At 41.6% G+C, this 26,103-nt stretch overlaps 1 protein-coding gene across 1 annotated transcript in view; it reads right to left on the minus strand.

Annotated features, from left to right (window-relative positions):
• Positions 1–414: 414 nt before the first annotated feature.
• SOGA3 (SOGA family member 3) overlaps positions 415–26,103 on the minus strand; it is a 28,014-nt gene continuing 2,325 nt past the window's right edge. Inside the window, 6 exon segments of the mRNA XM_041424031.1 lie at positions 415–1,728; positions 2,333–2,404; positions 20,344–20,502; positions 23,885–24,109; positions 24,430–24,957; positions 24,959–25,146. Coding sequence (XP_041279965.1) covers positions 415–1,728; positions 2,333–2,404; positions 20,344–20,502; positions 23,885–24,109; positions 24,430–24,957; positions 24,959–25,146 — 2,486 coding nt within the window.

The following is a 26,103-nucleotide window of genomic DNA, read 5'->3' on the forward strand; positions in this document are numbered from 1 at the left end:
ACTAGAGCAATTACAATATCCACATTACTGTGTGGCTTTGTGACTCCATAAAGTAGATTTGCATGGTTTCTTTTAATCTATGGTTTGCCATATTCTCTATAGTTTTTGAAATTTAGTATTTCCTCCTGCTCAAAATTAATAAAATTTTCCTTTTAATCATTTAATAGGAACCCATCCACTAAGAAAACAATAATGACCATTTATAAATCATGTTCATATGTACCAAAAATACTGTTTGCACTGCCTTTAGTGGCAATGAAGGCCCAACTCCGTCAAATGCAATTGCAAAGCCAAAAAGGAGTAAAACGTTCTATCTCCTAGAACATAATTTTAATTTTCAGGAGACCATATTTATTCACTGTTCACAAACAACCCTATTGGTAGAGTATGTTTTCATATGGCCAAATAAGAATTTCAAGTAATATAAGAAACAGTGATTTTTGTCCACTGCCTAGAATAAAGAATTTTCTTTTTCTGCCATAGATCGAATTTGAGGTTTAATTTGTTTGGCAGAGCCTTTTTACCTGTAGGCCGTAATAAGTAAAAGTCTACCTGACTCACTGACAAAGGTTCATCGGCACTTCGATCATCTGAAGACTTTGGAACTTCGAGCCTGTCGATGAAAGCCTGGAGCTCTTTTCTGAAGGCCTTCATCTGCGCATTGATCCGGTACAGGAGCTCGTGCTCACGTATTCTGCTGCCATCGTCTTCCTCGTCCATCAGTCCAAAGAGGTCCCCGTTAGCCACATAAATTCTTGCCTCTGTGATGATGGTGCTCGTGTCGGAAATTAGGCGATCTATTGTCTTGCCGAGACGCTCGGCTTCAGAGCGAATGTCCTTCATCTGCTGCCTGTCAGTGAAGCTTTTCTGCCACCCTGATGGTGTTGGATAAAAAGACCTCGTGGGTGTCAGGCACCGAATGTTGCGCACCTCTTCGGAGTCACTTTCCCCACCGATGGGACCTTCCCTTTTGCGGTGAGGGGGGCGGGAATCATCATCACTCTCCTTTTTTCCCGCATCACTTTCCGCATCGCTGTCTCTCGGGCTGCCACGGATCCCCAGATGAGAGGCCAAGTCGTAGCGCTGCATGTTGGACATTAGGACTCTGTTCTCATACTGGAGCTGCATGACTTTGCCACTCAGCTCGTTGATCTGCATTCGTGCAGCTTTTAGCTCCTCCTGTAACGCTTCTGTCTTGGCATTGTCATGGTGCCTAGAGCTCTCATGGGCCCCAGACTTGTACTTGTATTTGTTCAGCTCAGCTGTTATGCGTTTGTTTTGTTCTTCTAAATCAGCTACATTTCTCCTCAGCAATTCTGTTTCATCTTCTACTAGCTGCAAATGCTGTCGTAATTCTGACAGGGATTCATTCTGCTCTCCCAGGAGTGGGTTAGTGGTCCCTGAGAAATCATCTCCTCTTAAATCATCAAGCTCGGCTTTCAGTCCTCTATTTTCTACTTCTAGTTCCACTATTTTCCTCCCAAGGATGTTAGCTTCCTCCTCCACAAGCCTCAATCGAAGCTTTAGTTCAGCTTCTCTTGTGGTAGGTGGCCCACCTGCTTCACCTTTTGGCAAAGGACTGTCCAAATCCCCATAAAATGATCTGTATTTTTGCAGCTCATGTTCAAATCTGTCTTTCTCTTTATCAATTTTAGCCATTTTCTTCCTCATCAAGGCTGCTTCTTCTTTGACAAACTGTAGCTGGCATTTCAGGTCTTCATTGTCATCCTTGGGAAAAAAAAAGCAGTATCTGAAGAAACTTGAAATCAAACAGGAGACCTCCAGTGGGATTGTCTTAACTTACAAGATTATCACAGGTACATGGCTTTAGATACTAAGATATTTTCCTGCAATACTTTTTCACTGGTTAATAAATTAAAAAGAGGGGGAAATACTATTTTACTTGTGACTAAAATTTGCACAGTCTCCAGAAGTACCTTGGGGGGTGGGAAAAGGGGGGCTTGTAAAAAACCTTATATTTTCTATGCTTGCAACATTATCATACTTTACAGTGTTCAAAAATCATGAAGCCAGCACAAATAGAGCCTAGAAATCTTGTTTCACTGCTGCTGCCGTTTACTTTGCCTAAAATACAGAGTAGGTGAAAGCTGGTGGGTTCTGTTGCAGCACCAAGTTTGTTTAGGTGGTCCTTGAGATTAGTGGTGTCTGACTGCAGATCTGGGGTAAGAGCTCTTCCATTTCACAGCATACAGGAAAACAAAGGGCAAAGCAAAAAGCAAGGCAGGAGCAAATGTGTAAACCATGTACCCCATTTCCATAATTCCCTGAAGTCTCCACACAGGAATCAAGGTTACAGTTACTTGCAACATACCTCTGTTGGTGTCTGCTGTGACTTTTTTTCTGATTTTGGTAGGTCTTTGCTTCCTCTCCTTTTCAGTGATTGCTGCAATTATAACAAAAGGACATGCACTGAATTTTTTCTAAAGGTAAACTAAAGATGTATATAATTTGTATATCATTAATTTTAAAATAGAGCAAATCAAATGCCACTATAAAGGAATTAATTTCTTGTAATTTTTGAGATACCAAGTACAGAGGAAAGATGCCATAGTCCAAAAATGAAACAGCTATGGCGCACAAATAAGGTTTTAGTTTAATCAGTCTGTTACCTTTTTTATTCAACACATTTTGAGACCAGTGCATTACGAATGTTTAACACATGACAAGAGTGGTAAGAAAACGGGCATCCCAAGTGGTAACTTACAGATGGGAAAGCTGAGACAAGCAGTGAAACCCAGCTCTCCCATTTGATATTAACCCTGGTGGGGCCAGGGCACTTCAAAAAAGCCTTAGTCTTAGACTTCATGGTAGGACAGCTACACAAAACAGTGTCACTGAGATCTGTGGGCACCTACAAGCACACTTTTCTCTGTGCCCCACCCTCAGGCTTCAAGCTTGCAGTGTACTGCAGTCACACCTCCCGAAGTGCACACTAGGGACAAACTCACACATAGCTCTGGTCACTAGGTTTGTTCTGTTTTCAGATCACATTGAAGGAAATGCCATTTAAAACTGCTTGGACTACATCTAAAGAGAAACAAATCATACCAGCTCAAGAACAGAAACACACAAAACACACAAACACAGGTCTGCACCACCATATGAGTGAGATTCCTTGGTGTCCTGTCATCTGCTATGTAGAGCAAGAGAGTAGAAAAGGAACTCCTGCTTTCAGAGCAGGATGCACTGGGATTGAAGCCAGCTAGTGTATCCAGCAAAAATCTTGTAGCTGCTGACAGCAGAAACTTCATTATGGAAAAGCCGCAGCAGTGGAAAACAACTGCCACCATCCCACTGGCAACACTCAATACTGATCATCAAGGAAACAGCAGGAGAGAGGTGAGTGAATGAGAGAATATGTTAACATACAACACCCCACTTGCAGCTGTTCCCCGTTTTTGTGCTCCCCAGGTAAACTGTAGGCCCCAAGGCAGACAGTGATAACCAACACCCTCTCCTTCTGAGACTGTGCTCTGGTAGAAACATCCTGTAAGAAACATACTCTTCCCTGCACCAGCCAGGGAAGAATCCATCTCCATCTAAAAGCCATCCAGTTCCACAGACTGGGAATTAAAATATGTTCATAATTCTCAAGAAACAGAGTACAGTGGGTATGCTGCAAATAACATTCCTGTGCACTATTTGCCTGCTTGTACTAATCATCCTCTTCCTTCTGCAGATCAACTCTATTAAAAATTCCTACACTCATGGACTGCTCACTAAAAAGGAAAAGTTAATGGCATAGAAAGACTCACACGTAAGTCAAATTTTTATGTCTCTTGCGGAAACATTGAATGATCTCAGTAACCAAACAATAAAACAAATCAAAAATCATAGCTAGATAGCTGTAAAACACAGGCTTCTAATGGAATCCAGAAAAGACATGAAAATAGTTCAATTAACTAATTTATCCCTTTAAGTATAAACCCAGCAACTTTGGAATTCAGTCTACAAACAAAATGTCTCTTTTCCAGAGTCACCCACGAGTTATCCTGTTATAGAAATGGTACATGGATTTTTGAAAGGGTTGTTTTGTTGTTTTCGTTTAGAATTGGCAAGTTTATAAAGCCCTAAACTTTCAAAGGAGTAGGTTCCTCTTCTGTGTTACCATTACTTATACCTCTATGTATCACCACTGTGAAAAAATCCTTTTCAAATCAGTTTACACTAAAAACTTTTCCTTGCCCTGTATTTATGCCAATACCACCCACTGACAATAATAGCATTAAATAAATTAATAAATAAATAAGCTATAGCTAAACTATATTTCTGCTTTATTACCTAAGTGCCTTTTGCTCACCTTGTTGAGCTCAGCATCTCTCCAGAAATAATGAAGTTCTGGAATGCTGGACTGAAACTTCTTTTGTATCCTATGACTTTTCAGACAAGATATAACAAAAAGTACTTTTCTAGGTTTGATGTGAAACAAAACCCCCCTGTTTTTCTCCTTTCTTGCTCTATTTTTTTGCTGTTCCTTTTAGTAGTCAGGATAGCAACATTCAAATTACAACAGTAGTTGTGCTATGTAATGATTAGGCACTACTTTCTATTCTGCTCTACTTGAACTACAACCAACTCTCCAGAGCTTGTATTGTTCACCCACAAAATCTCAGCATTTAGCAACAATTTTATAGCAGAAAGCAATGAAGAACATGCACAATTCAATTAGCAGGATGATGTGGGCAAGCAGATTAGGTCCAGCTGGAACTGGTATGATCTCTTTTCATATGAAAAACACCATGAGACAATTTCTGATCACTAGAGGTTAAGATCTCACACATCTCAGCTGACAGAAAATATCCTCACAATCAATATTCTACAACACCACGTCAGGGTACTGAGGCAATGGCAATATCATACTAAAAGAAGAATGCCACACATCAAGAAGTATATTCTGTTATAAATATTAAAATTTTGCCCTAAATACTAAATTTTTGAGTGTTTCTTCCAGATGTGCATTTCACAATTTACAGTGGCTACTCTTTCTATCAATTCTCTCAAGCCTGCAGTACTACTGCAGTCTTCCAGTTCCATTTTCAACATGAAATAAATTATTGCTGCTAATGAAATAAGCAATGATATTCATCATAGCAAAATGGAAAAAAGAAAAAATTGTTCAAACTAACATATGGTAGAATGAAAAAATAGCAACTCAGACTCCTGCTCGCAAATCTTCATACTAAACTGAGACTGGACATTACTAAAATTGTCTGCACATTGCTTGTCACTAAAAGCCACCTCTGCTGCTTTCTCAGTTGTAGCAAAAAATCTGCTCTTCATATGCTAAAATTGGTTTTGACTTTGTTGTGAAGGAGAGTTTGTGGGCTCAGATAATTTTTTTTTCCACATAATTAAAAAAATCCTATTCAGAAGTGTCCACAGCCAGGACAAGACTGCAGATGAGGTTTGTATTAGATGCAAACCAGATCATATGCAAAGCGCAATTCTGCTGCGGTGCTCAGTGGCATCAATTCTCCAGTGGCCTTCACTGGAATTTATCCAATGTCTTGCTGGAGATGCTAAGCACTTCTCAAGATGGCATAATCCTTCTCTTGCCAGCCCTAAATTGCAAGCCAAATGTGCAGCCCTAACATCACCTGTCATGCTCAGTGCTTCTCAGGTAGAAAGAGACCTGAAATCCATTCTGAGAATAACACAATACAGAGATAATTTCATCATACTCTACTGAGTAGTAAAGCTGTAAAATGAACTCAAATTCTTCCTGCTTTATTCTAAGCTAAAATAAATTTCTCAGCAATTCTCTAGTGAAGTAGTAAACATTGTTTTCATTTTGTACTGCTCCTCAGCAGTGTTTTTGAAATAAGCCAGTTTAAATATGAAGAGAGTGTTGGTACAGCTAATAGGGATATGCTTATTGTTTGCTTTGTGGACAGGTAGGCTGTGCTTTTTGCATCTCAGTTATCCTCTGCTTTTTCATTTGTGGTTTAATTTTGCAAGCAAGTAGAACACAGAAATATTCAAGACTTCTGCTATTGAATGGTGGTAGAAGGAGTAAAGTGTTGTATCATTCTCTGTACTTGTGCTAATGTCAGACAAAACCAGGATCTTGAGCTGGCAAATTGCACTAAGACTTGCAGAATAAGGAAGACATTTTAAAAACAAAGATTTTGTTGTTGTTGTTGTTGTTGGCAAATATAAATTTTCAATTTGCCAACCTAGATAGTGTCAATTTAGTTTTTACTACTTTAGACCCAGTGGCAGAAAACTAAAAAATCTGTCTTGTGTCTGATTTGATCCAGCTCCATGAGTTACACAGCCATATTGAACAAAGGGAAAATGCAGAGAGAGGCTTAGGGCAAATTTGCATTTCCTGGGTCATAGTCTGTGCCACAAAGAGGCAAGTTTGTGCAGCCCAAAAATTGTTGAATATTCATTGACTTTTCAAGACTGTAAAGTGTTGGGTTTACTCTGATTTTCAAAAGCAGTGCAGATGTGTTAGAGCAGTTGAGAGTCAGCTAACCATAGCCAAGTACAGCACAGTTTTGTGCAAATGAGAAGGTTTGTGGTAGCTGTGGAGATTCAAGGAGCTGCACACCATTTGCCCTGTTCTGTGAGGAGGGATAAAGACTGTTATGGGGCCTCTGTGCATGCATAAATACCTTGATGTGTCAGGAATTTCTCCCATGGTTACCTACCATGACTTTTAGATAATGCACCCCTAGATCAAGGCTTGAACCTAAGCATCTTGAAAAATCTTGTTAGGTTTTTCTTAAGGATTCTTTATTAATTGCTGAGATATTTATTGTAGCTTAGAATAAGGCAGGAAGAATTTGAGTCCAATTTATAGCTTTACTACTCAGTAGAGTGTGATGAAATAATCTCCACATTGTGTTATTCTCAGAGCAGATTTCAGGTCTCTTTCCACCTGAGAAGCACTGAGCGTGACAGGTGACATGAGGGCTGCACATTTGGCTTGCAATTTAAAATAAAAATTGAAAAAAATAAACCATGGAGACTAAGAGCTGAAATAGAAGGAAGGTATTTTGTAAGTTTAGACAGCCCCACACCTACTTTTCTCACTCTGGTACCAGTCTGATTTGATATAACCTAAACCTGCATGCAATACTTTTGCTGGTATTTCAACAGTGGATGGAGATGAGGGGAAGGAGGACATTGCAGTGCTGGCTAGAGCAGGGTGTCCAGCTGCTTCACAAACTTCTAGAAGCTCTTAAGACCCATCACTTGATCCCCATGTCCTGTCCTCCAAAATAATGACTCTTCCCCCTAACTGAAACTTGCCCAGGTTCTTATGAGAAATGCTTATTCCCAGCAAGGGAATGGGCTGTGACTCTTAGGCTAACATAAAACCTTAATGTAGAGGTTGACCTAAAACTATTATTTAAATGTTCCCTTTGCTAGGAATGTGAAAATCTCATTCTGAAAAGAAGCTTCCACTCATTATAAATATTTGATCACTGGAATGTATTTTTAATTAGCTATCATGAACAAATATTTGAGTCTTCAGCATCTATCATAAATGTCACTGAATCAGCAAATCACCTGCAAATTAATACCACAGCAGCCTTAATGGGGTAATGCAAGAATCAATTCTAGGTCCTACTCAAATTAACATTTTTTTCTTACTAACTGGAAATAAGACCCATAAAATAACATTGGATAAAGGCTGCAGGGTAGAGGTTGGAGAAACACTAAATATTGAAAAGGAAGGTCACAGATACAAACCTTTGTGCAATCAAATAAAATCAGTTTCAGTATGACTAAATATGAAGATACAGATGTAAGAACAAGGAATAAAAGCTATGCTAAGACAACAGGAGAACTGCCTAGAGAAGACAGTAAATCTGTGAATTTAAAATAATTTAGACCAGCCTGTAATTTAAAAGACTGCTGGTAATCAGGGAAGTTGGATGTCATCATCAGTCGTGGTTTGCAGGGAGATAGGAGTCCTTTCATTATGGACAACACTGATGGAAACAGATGCATGGCAAAGACCTTCTAAGTGCAAGTACTCATCTGTGATCTAAGCAAAGGGCTTTGCTGTTATCCTAACCTGGATTCATTGGTAAGCCAGCCAAAGTCAATTAAAACAATCATGCAACCAGGATCAAGCAAAGCAAAACAGACTTGACACCTGCAGGTTTTTTTCTACACATCTTGATATATTCACATCTTGTTAATACTAGCAGTGAGGGGGAAAGGGGGGAAATCACATCATATGTCAAAAAATCTAAGCAGAAACAAATGCTTCAAAAAACTACACCTGCACATCTAAGAGGTTAATCCAGTCCCTTTTACTTCAAAATAAGAAATGCAATACTTGGAACTCTTAGCTATGGAACATTATCAAAATCTGAATTTTTCTAATGCCAGGAGGTTCCATTTCTTGATACTATGGACAGTGAAGTAAGTGGAAAAAAAACCAAAAAGCAAACAGACCCAAAACATCAAAAGCCTGGTGCTCTTGTTCCTGGTTAGCATTAATTCCACATGATTCAGAAGAGATGCTGAGCTGATGCCAGAACCCAACACACCTATAGCTGGTTGTTCCCTTGTCAAGTGACACATATTACAGCATATAGCTACAAATGTGCGCAAATGAGAGGGTCTGAAAGATGACAGGGTCTAAAAGAAGGGGGTCAGAACACGCCATTCTGCTCCCTGAAGTGCCATATTCTTCAGGGCAGTTCAGAGGTAAAGCACAACCAGCACACCACCAGCTTCTGAAGAATCAGCTGGCTGCCTTGAACAATGGCACACAGAAGCCATTTGCTGGGCAGCGTTCCCCACCCCTGCATGTGTACAATGCTTCCCTTTCCCCACCCCTGCATGTGTACAATGCTTCCCTTTCCCCACCCCTGCATGTGTACAATGCTTCCCTTGTCGCACTTTGTTCTGCCTCGCTCGCTCCCGCACTGCACGTGAGCTGTGTGCACGAGGGAGAGTTCAGTGCTTTGCACACAGACACACACATGCACAGCTGTACGACACAGAACACAAGCAGAGGCACAGACAATGTGCAATATCACTGTCACAGGGAAAATGCCCTTCTTGGTAGCATGTAGCTGCTTCAGATCTCCTGTTCATTTGCTGTGTTTTGCCTTGGGAAAAATGTCAGCTTGGACAGACCTTGAGCTCTCCTGTTTAGCAGAAGTAACCTGGAAACGATTTCCTTTCTCTCTATCCAGAAGTGACCTTTTCTACCCCTCGTATGCTCCACTGCAAAATGGGAAAATAGATTTCACTTGTTATTAACAAGAACAGATCAGAACAGTTGGGGCTGAAAGAGACCTCTGTTATGACCAGCCCCCTCAGCAAAGCACCCTGGCACCTCCACAAATGGACAAATGTTTTGAGTCATTAATCATTTAATAGTCCAGTCTCTCACAACCTCTGAAGATCTAGTCCAGTGTCCCCTGCTCAGAGCACAGACAGCTGAAGCAGACTTCTCAGAGCCATGTCCTGTGCAGTCTTGACTTTCTCCAGAGGTGGAATCTCCTTCCCCTATAGGCAATGAGCTCAGTGTTTGAACACTTTCACACGAAAGTTTGTTCTTGTCCTGTCACTGAACACCACTGAAAAGAGACTGCCTCCTTCCTCTTTCCATCCTATCAGATATTTCATGGACACACAGACCTGGGGCCTCCCCAGACACCCTGCCCCCAGGCCAGGAGCCCCATTTCAGCTCAGCCCATGCTTCAGGTCCTGCTCGAGCTGTGTGAGGTGCAGTGAGAGTGTCATTAGCTCACCACAGTTGCTCCTGTCACAGTCATACACCTGTGACAGGAGCACACTGGTGTATTTGTTGATACACCTGTGAGCTGGTTTTCCAGCTAAACCTTAGACCTGATTCATCACCTTGAGCCTGACTGATAATCTGGACTTCATAACCTTTCAGTTCTAAGTGGACTGCAGGCAAACAGAAGTGGCATTATAAAGCACTAGCAACAAAACATTACGTTGGGCTGATTTTTGGGGGGATTGAATGGGGGCGAGGGCAGGGAGAAAGACATGGGAAGGTAGTTTTAAAGGAGAAGAACCAAGCCCCATCAAAAGGCAGAGTATCATACTACATCTTCTGCATCCCACTATGTGCTATTAGGATACTAGTTAACAAACAGTATCACTTCTCCTTCAGGAACTACATACTAGTCAGAGCAGCACACAATGAAGCCATGCTTGCTTCACTCAGCTTTTCTGATTCTGGAAGTACTGGGTAATTTATGCCAGACACCTAAATTTTCAGGACCATTGCTCTGAAAAAAGTGATTCACAATTACTACTGAATAGTAAATTTAGAAATACTTGTGATAGCTTTATTGTACATGTCTCTCCTGTCCATGTTCCATTTGAGGTCGTGCCAATTTGTTTCACCTGTCTTTACACTGAAAACTGCACTGAGGTCACACCCTGAGGGCCCATGACATGTTCCAGAACAGCCATCTGTACTGTGACAGGACAAGGTTCCCTTCCTTACACTGAGTTCAGCCAAAATGCAGAGCAGCACGTACCTCCATGGTGCTACTTCCTATTTACTCTCCTAAAGCCAGGACAAACTACCTACAGCTGTGAGGCTTTGCCAAACTCCTGTCAGGAGTACCTGAAGGATGCAATAGGAAATTCCATGTGCAGAATAACTGAAAAATCTGTCAGGCTACAGAGTTCTCTGGAGGTTTTTGAAACTGTAGATTTGCTAGAACATTCAGGGAATGCAAAGACAGAAAACTCTTTTCATGTGGGATTTCTGAAAAGCTCAGTTTAATACTATGAGAATGATATCCCTGAAACCAGCAATGACCACGTACACTAAACAATAACAGAGCTATGGCAACTTTTCTTTCAATCTAAAACATGCTCATATTTGACCTGTATCAGCACATTGCAAATACCCTGTTATTTCAGCTGTTTCTTTGAAGGGACAGGTGCACTTAAGCAGGACTAAATACAGTGGTACAAGAGACAGAAAGCATATGTATAACTATTACTCATCAAAGCCTTGGTGGGACTTCCAGTAATACAATGACATCTGTTGTACATTGATTCCCTACAAAAACATGTATCTAGACCTCTGGTTCAGCACCTAGAAAATGTCTCTGTTCTGCCTCTATAAAGCCTTCCAAGTAATAGAGAGCAATTTTGCAAAGTCATATGGATTTCCTTAAATCTAGAGAATCCTAGCCTACATCTATTTTCCCGTTCATGTTTTTGTACTAGTACAAAGATACTAAATTTGTCCTCTCTACTGTGCAATCTCTTTCTTTAAGATCTAAAGTAAACATATATAGTGTCTTACAACAAAAAATAAATTTTCCACCTGCCAAAAATGAAAAAAATAGCAAAAATGAAATGTGAGCTGGAATTTGAAAAGTACAATATATTATTAGAAAAACCCAAACAAAACCAACTTAGGCAAAACAACAACAAAAGAACCAGGGTGGATTATATGCTGTCCCTGATACTGTGAAAAGTAACATAACAGAGCTATTTAAGAATGACCTAAACAAGGGAGCTCATTTTTACACTTTTAAGTGACCTGGCAACTTTTTGTTTCAATTGTGAAGTCAAGTTGTTACCCTTATGTCTACATTGCATATAGGGGCATTTGAATGTCCATTTGAGTAAAGCGACACTGAAATTGGGAAGTACAAAAATAAAATTTTTTTCCTGTGACTGAAGACCATTAAAGAGACTTCTAATATTGTATTTCCCAGATTTTCCTCCATTTGTTAATGTGGTATCATATTTTGGCAGCCTTAGTGAAGCCAGTAGTGAGGCTGCCTACTCAGCAAAGAGATAAAAAAAGGTTTTCTTACTCCTTTATATCTTGAGGAAGTCATACCCTTAAGTCTGTATTAAGAGAAATACATCTTTTACCACCTGCCTCATGGAGAATTCATGCTCACAAACCATTTTCTGTGATAACCAGTTACCATCTACCACCTGATCCACAGTTCCCACCCTGTCCATTACTTCCATGGACAACTGGGCATGCCAAGTGATTGCCCCTTGCCAAGTAATTCCCAGCAGTAGGAAACCACATGGCAGCAACAGACTGGACTTGCTGTTCTGCATCTCATTTGCCATCTCATCTGGCTCCATACCAAGTCACAGAACCTTTGCCTGGTTTTTACACTAGTAAATGGAATGGTCAGAGACTGTTCTCAGGACCCAATGCCAACTGGCTCTTCACAATTCAGTCTCCTTTCAACTGTGATGACAATACAGCTGAACTTCCCTACAGCTTCCTTTCAAACAAACAGGAACACATCCAAATTGTCAGTCAGTAACATGCTCTGACCCAGGCTAGACCCCATATCATGCCCAAGCATGAAGCAGTGGTAGCTGACCCAGGTCAAAACCATCTAAGGGACACGTTAGCAACTGCTTGTTTAGTGTGTAGGCCCTTCCTTAGCCTGATTTACTTTACATATATAGTTTTTGATTGCTGGAAGTTATTCTGTAGCAAAAAACATCTTTGAAAAGAATGACCCAAGCAAAAACAAAAAAGGGTTTCAGGTGCTTGAGATCAAAATGTTGTGACTGATGTCCTTTCTGTAAAATATAGTTTCTATATGTTTGGAAGCTCAGGTTTTATTCTATACTTATGTTTCAGTTAGGTTTTTTTGTGGGTTTTTTAAGATGGTCATTACTTTTTTTTTTTCCTTTAAAATACACCTTACTGCAAAGACACTCTAATTTTACCTGAGGAGTGTATATAACATCAGTAACTCCTCTGACAAGAGAGCTTGCAAATCTAAGGCTGCTGCTATCTACCACAGAGATGAAGGAAAATAAAATAAGATTCTGACACAAGGAAAGAATTCTCCCGTCCCCATGAAATCAGAGTAGCTGCATTATGTTTACAGATTCAAAAGACCTGATCAGTCTTTATTTTGTGATGGCTAAATCAGTTTCTGTTTTAAACCTATTCCAGATATACTCTTTTTTACTACAGCTGCCACTCCTTCATTATTACTTCCTAATCAGCCATCAATCCTGCCACTTCTTTTACACACCTTTGTCCATTTTCAGACCATACAGTAGAAATTCACAAAGCAGCACACCAACTTCAATGACTGAAAAATATCCCTTCCAGGCATCTTTATTCACATAATCTCTTCACAATAAGATATTTATGGAGCTTTATTCCTTTGAAATAATTCCATATTTATTATCTATGTTTTGGAATACATTATTATTGACCAGCAGGCTGTTTATATTCAATTTTGAGTAACTCCCTTGAAGCAAACAGCTCATGTGAATTGCTGATGGCTGATAGATAATTAAAATCCAATTTTACAAAGTTTAAGCATCAGCTGCTTCTCAAATGCACTTCTTTTTTTCCTGCTTATGGCATGACATTTTCAGAGAATTACTACAGCAGATTCTGTCACACAGACTAATTTCCTTCTCCATTATGATGCTTTTCTCATATTCAAAGAACCAAACCAAAGCAAACTCTGCTTATTCCAGTCCCTGTGAAATTGCAGTGTGCTCTGAGCCAGTATGTCAGAATCACACCCTCACAGGTTATGAATAGCATCCCTGCTGAGTACTGTTTTTAAAGGAATAAAATACTTGGGCAAGACACCAAAGGTAACAGAATACCACACATGCAAGTCTGACTGGGGGTTATGCATCTGCCGGGATGTGGTGCTTAGAAATCACTGAGCTGTGCTTGGAGATAGAGGACTTTTTTTCCTGTACAAACCCAGGCAGACCTTTGTTTCTCATCTCTTTTTGAAAAGTCATCTAATTATCCTGTTGTTCTCTTCATCAAAACAAGTTGCCTTTTTTTGAGACAACAAACCGAAATTCCAGATCACAGAAGCCCTCTGCTTAAAGGTACTGTTGGTAAAATTGTTGCTGATAGACTTAGTATTGGATACTCCAAAAGACACAGAAAGGAACTGGTCTTATGAGAGCCCAATTAAATCCTCCCCTGCTGCCATCTGGTGCCAGGAGCAAGTAAATTACTGTAACTCTCCAAAGAGTTCCACTTACTGCACTGAGCCTGTGAGGATGAGCAGCAAGAGCAGCCTCTCATCTCACTCTGCTTAACCTTGCTCCCTCCATTACCAGCTGTTTGAAATGAGGCTCTAACTCTGAGGAAAAATGAAAATACGAGGTGCAATTATGATGTACTTGGGAGACAGCGTGATGGAGGAGACTTTCTCTTTCAAACCAGAACAACCAAATATCAATTTCCAGTGATTCATATGCATGCAGCATGGGCAACAAACAAACAGAAGCTAGAAATCCATGAACATTCACATAGTTTTGACCTCACTGGAATCACAGAGATGTGTCAGGATAGCCCACATGCCTGAAGTTCAGCAATGGATTGATGAAAACTCTAAAGGTGAGGAAGAAGGGTTTGGCTCTACACAAAAGAGCAGCTCAATTGCATTTGGTGTTGTCCTGTGAAAGGTGATGGACCAGCTGTGAGCTATGGGCAGCAATCAGAGGACAGAGGAGCACTGAAGTGTCTCCCCCTGATCATCTGATGCACAAGGGGAAATAAATGAAGCATTTTCCGTCAACTAGCAGTCACATTATTTCTGCATTGGATTGAAGATAATTTTTGCCACAGGTGATTAATAAGCCAGCTGTAGCAATTACTTTGATGGACCTCTTGCAAACAAGGAATCAGTGGTCAGAGGTTGAATGGTCAGTGGTACCACTGGCAGCACTGGCTGTGAGATGGTGAAGTTTAAGGTCCTGAGAGAAGGGATCAAGATGAGTACCAGGCGAGCAAATTCTGAAAGCATCGAAATATGTAATGCTACTGTTGGATATGGCTGCCTTGCCTGTTGGAAATGCTGCAAACCACCACTCTCTATGAGACTTGTTTCCAGTTTCTTACAGCCTCATTACATTGTAAGTGTTGCAGATTTTCCACACCAAGCGTCTGTCCTGGGATAAGTTACCAGCACTCTTAATATTTTGCGAAATTGAAGCAAATTATTCAGCTCTTTTTAAGATGAAAATACTCTTGTTTGCTCATAGTAAATTATTCTAGCAACTGTTCTCTTGAGACATCCCAATACGTCTGTGTTCCAGATCATTTTTATGTTGATACACAATGTATACCTCATACTTTCCTAACTCATCAAAAGGATGACATAACCTTTTAGAAATTTTCCATTCCTATATATTACCAGGTAATTATTCATTGGAGCTTACCAGTTTGAATTGCTGAAAATTCAGTATTTATAAATTACCTCACTCTCTCCCACTGCCAGCTATCAATCTGCACGTTTTCTCCAGCTGACAGATTATGTTCCAACTCCAGGGCCAGAAGGCAAAGCCAACTAGTCCTGCAATTGCTGTTCCATGAGGGTCTGGATAAAGCTAAAGCCAGACATTAGAACCAGAAACCTTCCTTCAGGTACTCACAGTGATAAAGTTCCTGTTTCCTAGCACAGAGAGTGATCCTCCACTGCTCTCAGTCCAGATGCAAAAATGACAAGCTAAGGCTTGGAAACAAGGAAAGGAACAGAACAAACCAAGGAAGCTGACAGATTTGCATGAGGGGGTGGAGGAACCAGGGGAAAAGTAAAAATTTCACAGCAGATAGAAGTTGCAGCTAAGAAATGGGGATAATATATTTGAAGCAGAATAAGAGCAAAATGAACTGGAAAATTCTTGAAATCCAGAGAGGAGAATGGACACTCACGAAGAGTTGGAAGGATGCAGGGAAGGAAAGAATGGTGGGAGAGAAGGACAAGACTGGGACTTAGAAATCAGAAGACAGCAAAACAACTACTACTATCAGACATAAAAGAAAAAGAAAAAAAGAAAGAAAAGGAGAAAGTGAAAGAGAAAAAAGAAAAAATAGAAAAGAGAAAGAAAAAAGAGAAAGAGAAAAGAGACAGGATCAAGACTGAGTGATAGAATCTGGAGAATGTGAGGCTTTGTGAGTTATAGAAGAAAGACTTGAAATGAGTGGTTGTGGCAGGAGAATGGGCTTAAAGAAAGCAAGGGTTAAAAGAAAGAGGAGATACTGGATTTTCCTCCTAGAAAAGTGAGGCAAGCTGGTATGGGTGATCAAGGGGACTGGGACAGCATCTTACCAGATCTTTTGCAGTGTGGGTCTGTTGGTTTGAGGCGTTCTTTGAGGGTTTTTTGTTGGTTTTTTTTTGTTTTTTTTTGGTTTTTTTTTTTTTTTTTTCCCAGGGGTGGGGGGGTCGAATTTGGAGTTGTTTGGGGTTTTTTTATAGCCGCATTTTTAGTGATATTTCCAGCTATCCTTCTGATGTCTATGCAGCCAGAACAATCAGAGATGTATAAAGAGCTAATCTGTGCTTAAACGGGGCAGGCAAAGGTTGCAAGAGTAAGCAGAAAAATATAATTACATTCCTGCGGTCCCACAGCAGGTTAATGTCAAAAATAAGGAACAGAATTCATATTCTTCCTCCCAGCTGCAGTGCCCAGTTCCCCAGATCCTGTTGCCTTCTTCCATTTGCATGCAGTGTATGAGCCAGACTGACAAGACAGGCACCACTACAGCAAAACACAGGCCCATGTAGGGAGGCATAGACTCCTCTGCCTGCAGTCTGAACTGGAGGGACAAAAGACATCTCTGGTTCAGTGCCATGGTTATCACAGGTTCTGTATCTGAACTAAAAGTCTATGCTTAGAAGAAGAAAATGGTGGCTTGACAATGCCACCCCAAAGCAGCTGTAAGAACTGAGCCGCCCTGCATCTGCCCAGCTTGGAGCAGTAGCAGAGCAATCTATACACATCCAGAGAGACACATGTCCCTGAAAAACACTGTGCTTCGTGCCATTGCATGTCTGCATTGCAACGAGGATTTGTAAAGCCCAGGTCCAGTATATCTATCATATTTTCCTCTTACTTCATTTGTCTCACAACAAGCCACTAAACCTCAGCTAACTGGGTGTTTGCTACATAGCTACAGCAAACAAATTAATTTTTTGTTCATGATAACAGAAAGGTCTACAAGCATTAGCTAGGCTTTACTTGTTAACAACAAATTAATGAAAGTTAATTAATCAATGAACAACATGTTCATTATCATTAATATGTTAATTTTTTTTAATATCTGAAAAATTTCGTCTAGCTACTGTTGGTTTCTCTTTCCTGCTAGGAAACAATTCCTCTACTTTGTTTTCGGCTTCCCAAAAAGGATTACAGTTGATAGCAAGCAATATTAAAGAAGAAATCAGCAGCAGTTGCTACAAATAAAACCAACACAGATTCAAAATCTCGTGTGTCTGTGTGGATATATGCAGGAATAACTTTCCATCAAATAGCTGCAGTTTGGGGGACTGAAAGCAAAAATAACTGACAGAAAATGTATGCATTGTTGGAACACCTTCCTAATTCTGGATGCTTGCAAGCTTCTGTTGCCATCAACAACAATTTCTAACTTGTTGTGGAATTTATCATAATTTGTTTTTTTCCAAAAGCTCCAAACCAAGAAGGCAAACTGCAATTACATCTTTATATAAATGGACAAATACATTCATATGTCTATATTAATCCAAATGTTAACTGGAGAACTCCAGATTTGACTTGAAACCAACACATCTGCTACCTTTTAAATTTTCTACATGTTTTCAGTCAAGTCTCCATGCTTTTTTGAAACAACAGAGAATCCACAAAGAAAGAACATTGGCTTTGGTCCTGCCCTAGAGACTACCTACCAAAACATTATGCTTTCTTTCTTATATTTTCTCTTAAGTCATATTTTAATTCTCTGATATCTCACACTGTTCATTATTAAAGAACAAGAAATTTCACATAGCAGTTGTACATAAATAGATTTTAAGAATGGAAAGGTTTGGGTTTCTGCAGTACATCTGATGGCAAAAGTAGAGAAATAAATAATTACATCTCCAAGCATTTTTACTATGCTGTAAAACAAAAATGTTTCTTTGTCTTTAGAGAGATACGTTCCCATTAATCCTATGCACAATAAAGCAAAGATCACAACCCAGACAAAAGGTCTCCCCCATATTTCAATTTAAGCTCAGTAGACCTTCCTTAAGCAGGAGATTCCATTGGTTATAATGGCTGTATTGAAATGAGAAAGGGTTGTGAATCCATGAAATTAGAGGAAATAACTCATAAACAAACAGAAAATTAACATTATGACTACCTGACAATGACATTTAAAATGCATGAAACCTTCAACTGCCAGAGAAAATGAAAAATTATTTGTCACAGAAAAATTCTAATGCAGACTGCTTTCAGTTGTTTTCATGTTTTTTTGTTTTTTTTTTTTTTTGCATTAACATTTGAATAGCTTCTTCACAGATTCTAAATTTCGATTCTGTAAGATTTACTATACTTTACAAGCATGTTTCCATGGGTCCCCCAAGTCATGGTATATTTGCAAAGTGCATAAAAATTTGGCTTTGCTTCAAACTTGTTTTTCCTCTGACTTGCACCTCCCCCTCACCTATCCTCCAACTTCCCCATGCTGTGCTGAAAGTCCTGGCCTGAAAATCAGCATTTACCTGCTGAAAGCAACTCAGCAGCCTATTTGAAATACATACATTCTACTGATTATGATGACACACATAATGACTGTGCAAGGCAGCTCTCCCTACTTCAGTATAGGGATGTATTTCTGACTCTGTCCACTCCACCCCTACCATGGTGTCAAGCCTTACTTCACATTTTCATTCTGGCTCAGTGCCCCCATTCTGTGCCACTGGGAAACATCCATCTGCTGCAGCTTCATGAAAACCATTATTGTGTAATAAGAGACCCTAAACATGACACCATCTCTTCTGGAGTCTCCAGCACCCTTTCATTGATACCAACAGCAAAAACAGAAAGGGCTAAACACTTAAGCCAAAGAAGGGAGTGGAGAGCAGTGTGGGAGCAACAGTAGTTCCACATAGCGGGCTAGAGGGAAGAACCACGATAAGGAGAAAGTGACTAGTGATGACAGGGATGAAGAAGTCCATTAACTGGCTTAATATCAAAGAACACAAACTATTAAATTGCCACCAAACATCACTGTAATCTGAAGATGCTTCAAAAAAGCAAGGCAAACAAAAGTTACATCAGTATAATCTACTAGAGAGAAGGAGAAACCAGAACGGAGAACCTAAAAGAAAGTAGAGTCTGAATGGACAAGAATAACAAAAACTTTGGAGTAAAGCCAATCTTAAAGACAAGTTATAAGGATAATTACAGAAAGATCATGCTCTTATCAAGAGGCTAGTCCAGGAAACCAAGCTCTCTTTAATGGCAGTAACCAGAGAGAAAACAGAAGGCAAAAGTTTCAGGGAGATGAAGGGAAAACAGACTAAGGCTCAGATTTTTTTCATGCCCTTTTAAAATCAGCAGTTATCTGGGAAAGCAGCAGAAGGTGGAACAAACCACCTGTTTGACCTCTACTAACATGCTTGAAATTCAGCCCCTGTAAAGAAAACATTTTAATATTTTTAATACTACATCACGTAAAGGACTCATTTGCAGTTCCTAAATATGCCCTAACATCATAAAACTGAAAATTCCCTGCCTTTTGTGACAACTGAAATACATCTCTTCTGCTTCATACAAGATCAAAGAAGACACTGGTGTTCCTACTAGGGCATATTGCTAAAAGTGAAAATCAGGGGCATTCATTGAATTTTAAAGCCTGAAGAGGAAACAGGAGAGCTGTTTTTAAAATCTCTTCTGAGAAGTCATTCTTAGTCAACTAAGAATGACTTTTACTGCTGCTTTGTTATCTCTGTCAGCCTGGCTAATACTGCTTACTTAATGGCACAGTATCTTGCATCTATATAATGGCAGCTGGAGTAATTTTGAAGATTAATTAGATACAATGAAAAATTATGCTTAGATTGAAAAGCCAGGTAGAGTCTCTCACTTCCCAGTACTCCAAAGAGCATGACTGAACAAGATGGGGAGGTGGCTAGATCCCCAGTCTCCATGTGCCTGCTAGTCCCTAGTAGTTAGCAAGGGAAGAACTACTGGTCTTTGTAAAAACCTGTGGAAAACATCATCTGTAAAGTTAGATGCCTCTGGCACACTTGAGCACACTTCCTATAAGAATATTTATGTAGGTACAATGTATCAAAACCTCTGTACTCCTGTTACCACTAATTTCACATTTCCCTTCTAGTAGAGAGAGAGAAAAAAGGCACCACTTGGTTCCTGTTTTGCCTAGAAAACACCAAATATTTCAGTTATTCTCAGCTTCACAATCATCAAGTTGTACTTTAGCACTCCTTACAATTTTCAACTTTTGACTGCCATATTGTTTGCCCCCAAACCAAGCTGTAGAAGAAAAACAGTTCATCAGTAAGAATCTAAGATCTTCAAATAATTGGTGTAGAAATAAATAGCAATACTAACCTCTTTCATTTTTTCCAGTTCATTCTGTAGTGCTTGTTTGGCAATTTCAACTTCTATAAGCTGCTGTCTTAATTTTTCGTTTTCATCTTCTGTTATAGTACGTTTTTCTTCCACATTTTCTAACTCATGATGAAGTCTCACTGATACATCTTTTGCAACCTAAATGAAATGGTATATCAAAAGAAGGGTTAAAAAAAATTTACTGCTGCTGGCCTTAGTGCTTAAGCAACCATTTAGAAGTTAATTCTGGGTGTTTTGATGGAAGAGGTATGTAAGGAAACAGGTAGACAAGGACATCCACAGACAGAAATCTAAATAATTCTAAATTAAGCCAACTCCTTCCGAAAAAATGGTGCATTATCCCTATGGACTTCACTGAAAACCACACAGACGTTAAACCCCAACTCCTTCTTAGGTTCTGTCACATCAACAGTTAGACAGGACCTTCACTATTTCTGGGGACAGTGCATCATCTATCTTCTCTCAGTCACAGCTAGCTTACTCTTTCCAATGCACTAAAACACACGCCCTTCAAATACTTGATATGCAACACATCTAAAAGCAGGGCCCATCTTCTCCAGGCCTTCCCTACCTGTGTCTACCTGTGACCACAAATGGACAAATGTTTATTTTGACTCTGCTAGTTTCTTTCTCCTTGGTGGAAAATCAATGAAAATATTTACTGCTATTGGCTCGTTTTAAGATTAAAATACAAAGAAGCAACATTTTTACTGACATCGTGTTCACACAAATTAAAATGAACACTAAGGTTTTTGGTTGTTTGGGGGGTTTTTTATGCATTTTCACAGGAATACAGTTAAAAGGCATACGACAAGATCTAATTCCTCCTCCTCAGGAAAAGTAATGAGAATCTTGCCCTGCAAGCCTCTTGCACTATATTTTGTGAAACTACCAGAAATTATAAAACATCAAAAATATTTAAATATACACTAATCACTGTGTTGATGGTGATTTAGACACACAGACACATAATTTGAAAAGCCTCATTTCTTGCTTTTTTAGAACACTGGAAAGCGTAATTAATCCAACTTAACATTAGCTAGGGGAGTTCAGCAAGCTGTCCTTTATGGTTTTCACTCAAACCATCTTTATGTTAGTATGTCCGAAGCTTTTTGACATACTAAAACCCTAGAGAAAAAATAATAATAAGTAAGCATCTAGAAAGATCCAATGTATTAGAAATCAGCAGCAGCTAGTGACTCAGCCTCCCTTGACAAGAAACCCAGTGTGTGTGAATTACAGATACAACACTGCAGTGTAGCACAAGATCATTCAATAACCTCCCCCACTGCACACGCACTCAAGACACATAATGCCCAACAGAAAGAGTGAGTGGAGGGGAATTTCAATTATAACCATAGCCCAAAGAGACTGCAGAATGAGCTGAGAAACACACCACAGGGCTTTAGTTTGATGTCTTTTCCTACACTTAGTATTAAACTGCTCATCTGACTGTCCAACCAAAGTAAATGGAAAATCATGGGGGATATTTAAAACAGCACCCTAATGGAACCTATGGTCTGTAGATACAGTCTGGATAAAACAGATAAAATAGATACAGTCAGTAAACAAAACCAAATTGTAATATAATTACTGGTAACTTAATTTTTTTGACGTAAAAATTGGTGGAATAGCTATTAATGCAGGAAAAAATACAGAGCATTCTAGATCACATGGGAAATGGGACTCACTCATGCAAGATACATTTTAATCCAGGCATATGCAAGATACATTTTAAGATACATAAGCTATATGCAAGATACATACAGCTATCTGCAAGACTGTATCTCTGAAGGATCAAGTTCCCTAGTATATTGCAAAATGAACAATGCCAATTTGGACAATCTTTCTTCAGGAGAGGACTTGAAAATACTACAGAAAACCATATGAGTTATAATTATGGTTAGCCAGCACCCAGAACTCTATTAGGCAGAAATTTGGCATTAGACATTCATCCCTACTCCAAAGCAGAACACATTCATGAACAGTGAGAACACTCTGCAAGAACACTGCTCCTTTCCAATGAGTCAGTCACACTGGGAAACACATGGGAGAAATACTAATTAAAGCAAGATCTTTGTCCAGCTAAACCCAAGGCCTTAGCTTCTATCTCCTATATTGGCAGACAAGCACCACAGCAGAGGTGCCCTCAACAATTCCCTTCCCAGTCTGATGTGTATGACTTGCTAATAAGAGTAACACTGAGCCAACAAAGAAGCCAACTCTATAAACTGGAATCACAAATCACTTGCGATATGAAGACCCACCTTCAAATTCTGCCTGCAAATGTGTGTGTCTCAACTGATCACCTAAGCATCATTCTGAGCATGCAAAACATCCCTTGTTTCAAACAGAAATCCCCATTAGAAGAGGGTGATTTTGCTTATGATCAGGAGACTCTATTTTGCCAAGAGCCACATGGGCAGCTGTATTAATAGAACTGTCACAGCCACAACAGAAAATGTGGGTTTTGAATGCACACAGAAAAAGAATATCAAATAGAAATTTTAATAATAGTGATGACAAGCTTGAAAACTTTCAGAAAAGATGATCCAAACCAGGTCTGAGAATAACATACTCTCAATCCATCATATTTTTCAGAAAGAAGTTAAAAAATAACCTTGTTCGTAATCATGTATTAAATTCACATTTTAAACTGCAGCCCACAGAGCCCATGAGCCATAGGTAACTAGAGTCCTAGGCAGAAGTGTGGCCAACAAGCTCACATTTACTGTACAGAGATCTGCACTTCCATGAGAAAAGGTCAGTTCACTGGGAGACCAGTCAACTGAAAAATGTTTAGGTGTCCTGATTCAGCAGGAGTACTTCAATATCTAGTGAATGGAAGCAAAAATTAAACTTCCAACTGTGTCAAGAAAGGTTTTTTTCTCTGTAATTGGACCAATCAAGAATGGAGATGATGGGTATTTTACCAATGACAATCTCTAAACAAGGACTGAAACATTTTCTTAGCAAGAGGCTGTGGTTCATTCAGATCTTATGGATGAAATGCAGGTGATGACACACTGAAATTTGATGGGTTTTGTCTACAGTTTCAGGTCGATGTGAAAAACCCTGGATTCATTGAATATGACAGCAGTTTTTTTACTGACAGAAACAAAGTAAGGATTTAGTGTTGTGACTTCAATATTCAATCTGCTTACTCCCTAAAATCTTTCACTAAAGAGTAACAAAAACCCCTCAAAGTCAGTGGGGCTGTTTGGTGAGGTTGGTTTAATTCTGCAGTGGAAGGGTATGCTTTGCACTCATCATAAAGAGCCCAAAACCTTTAGCTTCTAATTTGCTTTTGAGTAACTCCTTGCACATTACAAAAATGATCATAAGAGCTACATACAGCAAGGGCTCCTATTACCAAGAAGAGCTTGGCCATTGCTGTTCCACAAGCTGCGCTGGGTGCACAGCGGAATGCATGGAAACACCTGAGTCATGAGGACCAAGAGCATGGTTGTGTCTCCATCTGAGACGCTGCCTTCCCCTTGACACCTGCTCATGTCTGTACCTTGAGGTCCTGCTCCATGCTGCGTATGAGCTCGTTGTCGATCTCGCCAGTCTGGGCGTAGCGGAGCCTCTTGCGCTCAGCTTTGCGCAGCCGGTACTGAAGGATCCGGCAGTTCTTGTTGGCTCGCTCCAGTTCATGGCGCATTTCTTGAAGCTGACAAGCATCCTCCTCAAAGAAACTGTCCCTCATCTCGTCCATCTCTGTCCTCAGCTCATCTATTTCGTTCTGGCACGGGGGCAAGAAGGGGACAGGGATGCAACAGGTGGGTCAAAAGCACAAATGTCAGCACATATAGGGGAAGGCAGCCAAAATGGAGCTCCGCCCCGCAGGGAGGGCAGGTAAATACAATCCAGCTCATTATAAGCACTGCAACGAAGCAGGGAAGCGGCACTGCCCGCACACCCCACAACAGAGCCATCTTAACGCAGCTTCCAGTGCTCCTGCCGCAAGAGAAGGAGGCCGGGGAGGTCCTCCCGCCGGCAAGCAACCCGGTCCCCGCCCGGCCCTGGGTCTCCCCCACCCCCGCCGCCGCCCCGGCCCCTCACCTTGAGGCTCTCGTTCTCCTCCCGCAGTTTCTCCATCTCTTCTTGCATCTCCTCCTGCAGGTGGGGGCTCAGGGCGACTTCGGGGCCGCAGCTCCTGCCGTCGCCTTCCACCTCGCCCTGCCGCAGCCCCTCCGCCCCGGCCGCCGCCATGGCAGCGGGCGAGGAGGCGGAGGCGGCCGGGGGAGGCTCGGCCGGGGCGGCGGCCGCGGAGGCGGCGGAGGCAGCGCTGCCGCTGCTGCTGCTGTGGTTGCTGCCCTTGGTTTGCATCTGGGCGGCCGCCGCCAGCCCTTTCCTGAGATGGAACTGGATGAGCTCACTTTGCAGGCATCCCTCCTTCCAGTACCCGCCGCCGCCCGCCGCCGCACCGCGGCCCTTCCCCGCGCCCGAGGAAGATGGAGGCGCCGGGGCCGCCTCCCCCGCGCCCTTCAGCGGGGACCGCCCCGCTTTCCCCCGCCACTGCTTGGGCGGCGGCGCCGCCGCCCCCTCCCGCTCGCCCCCGCCGCCCCCTGCAGGGGGCGCCTCCTCGCGGGGCGGCGTCGCGGGCCCGGGCCGGCGAGGATGCCCGCGGCTGCTTCCTGCCGCTGCTGCCTTCGGGATGCAGGCGCGGCTCGGCGGCGGCGCCCCCTGCAGGCGGCTGGCTCATGGCGGCGGCTATCTGGGGGACGCGTCCATCACCGGCGGTGTCCTCCGCCTCCTCCGCCGCCGCCGCCCCGAGAGCTGGGGGAGAACCGGAGAAGCGGTCGGGGTGGGGACGGGGAGGACGGGGAGACGGGCTTTCCGGCCACGGCGGCGGCCAGCCTGCCCGCTCCCCGCCGTCGCTGCGCCCCGCCGGCCCCCAGCCCTGCCCCGCGCCCACCTGCGGGCGGAGCGGTCCCCCGGAGCGGCCCAGGCCGCAGCCCAGAGCCAACCGGAGCGGCTCATGGAAGGGCTCGGCTGAGGCTGAGACCTGTTCCCACTCCGCCTGCACTTAGGGGCGTGTCCCCTGCCCCGATGCCGAACCTTCCCCCACCGGACTGCCACCCCAGGGATGAATTTCCTCCCACACACAAACTTCCCTCTCCCTTGTCCTCACCACCAAGCCTGGGTTGCTAATGCACCTGTCTGCCTGCTGAAAGGCCTCGTCCCAGTGTCTATCACAGCCGAGTGGGGGAAAGCTACTGTACAAAGGGCTGCACACGTGGAAGCAACTACAGATTTCCCTTCAGCTTTGACAGCGACTCTTCCGGGGCAAGGTGACTCGGGAATCTAGGGTCATAAAGGAAAGGGGTTTTGCACTCAGCTTCTAAACACACATTTGCCCCAGTTTGTTATCCAGAGGTGCTGTCAGGACTTAAGACCTATTCATTTCTATTACCAGTTATGCATATTGATAGGTTATATAGGACTCAGAAATAATCATTCCAGCAGATTTTCAAAACAGAAGAAGCAAGGAATACACCCTCACCCAGAACAAAATATTATGTGGCATTCTCTGAAGGATGCTCACTTGGCAATTTGCCCCTATAATGACACAACCAGAGTTTTCATGACAACAAACGATTATTAAAAAGGGCTGTTAAAAGCCATATGATGCTGCTAATGTCCCCAATATATTTTGAAAATAATGGCTATGATCCACAAACTGTTTTCACCCTGCCTTTATTCAACTCTCCTTAGGGAGAAAACATGGGCAAC

Source organism: Onychostruthus taczanowskii, unplaced genomic scaffold (genome assembly GCF_017590055.1).
Source record: "Onychostruthus taczanowskii isolate IOZ18803 unplaced genomic scaffold, ASM1759005v1 scaffold8, whole genome shotgun sequence".
Taxonomy (NCBI): domain Eukaryota; kingdom Metazoa; phylum Chordata; class Aves; order Passeriformes; family Passeridae; genus Onychostruthus; species Onychostruthus taczanowskii.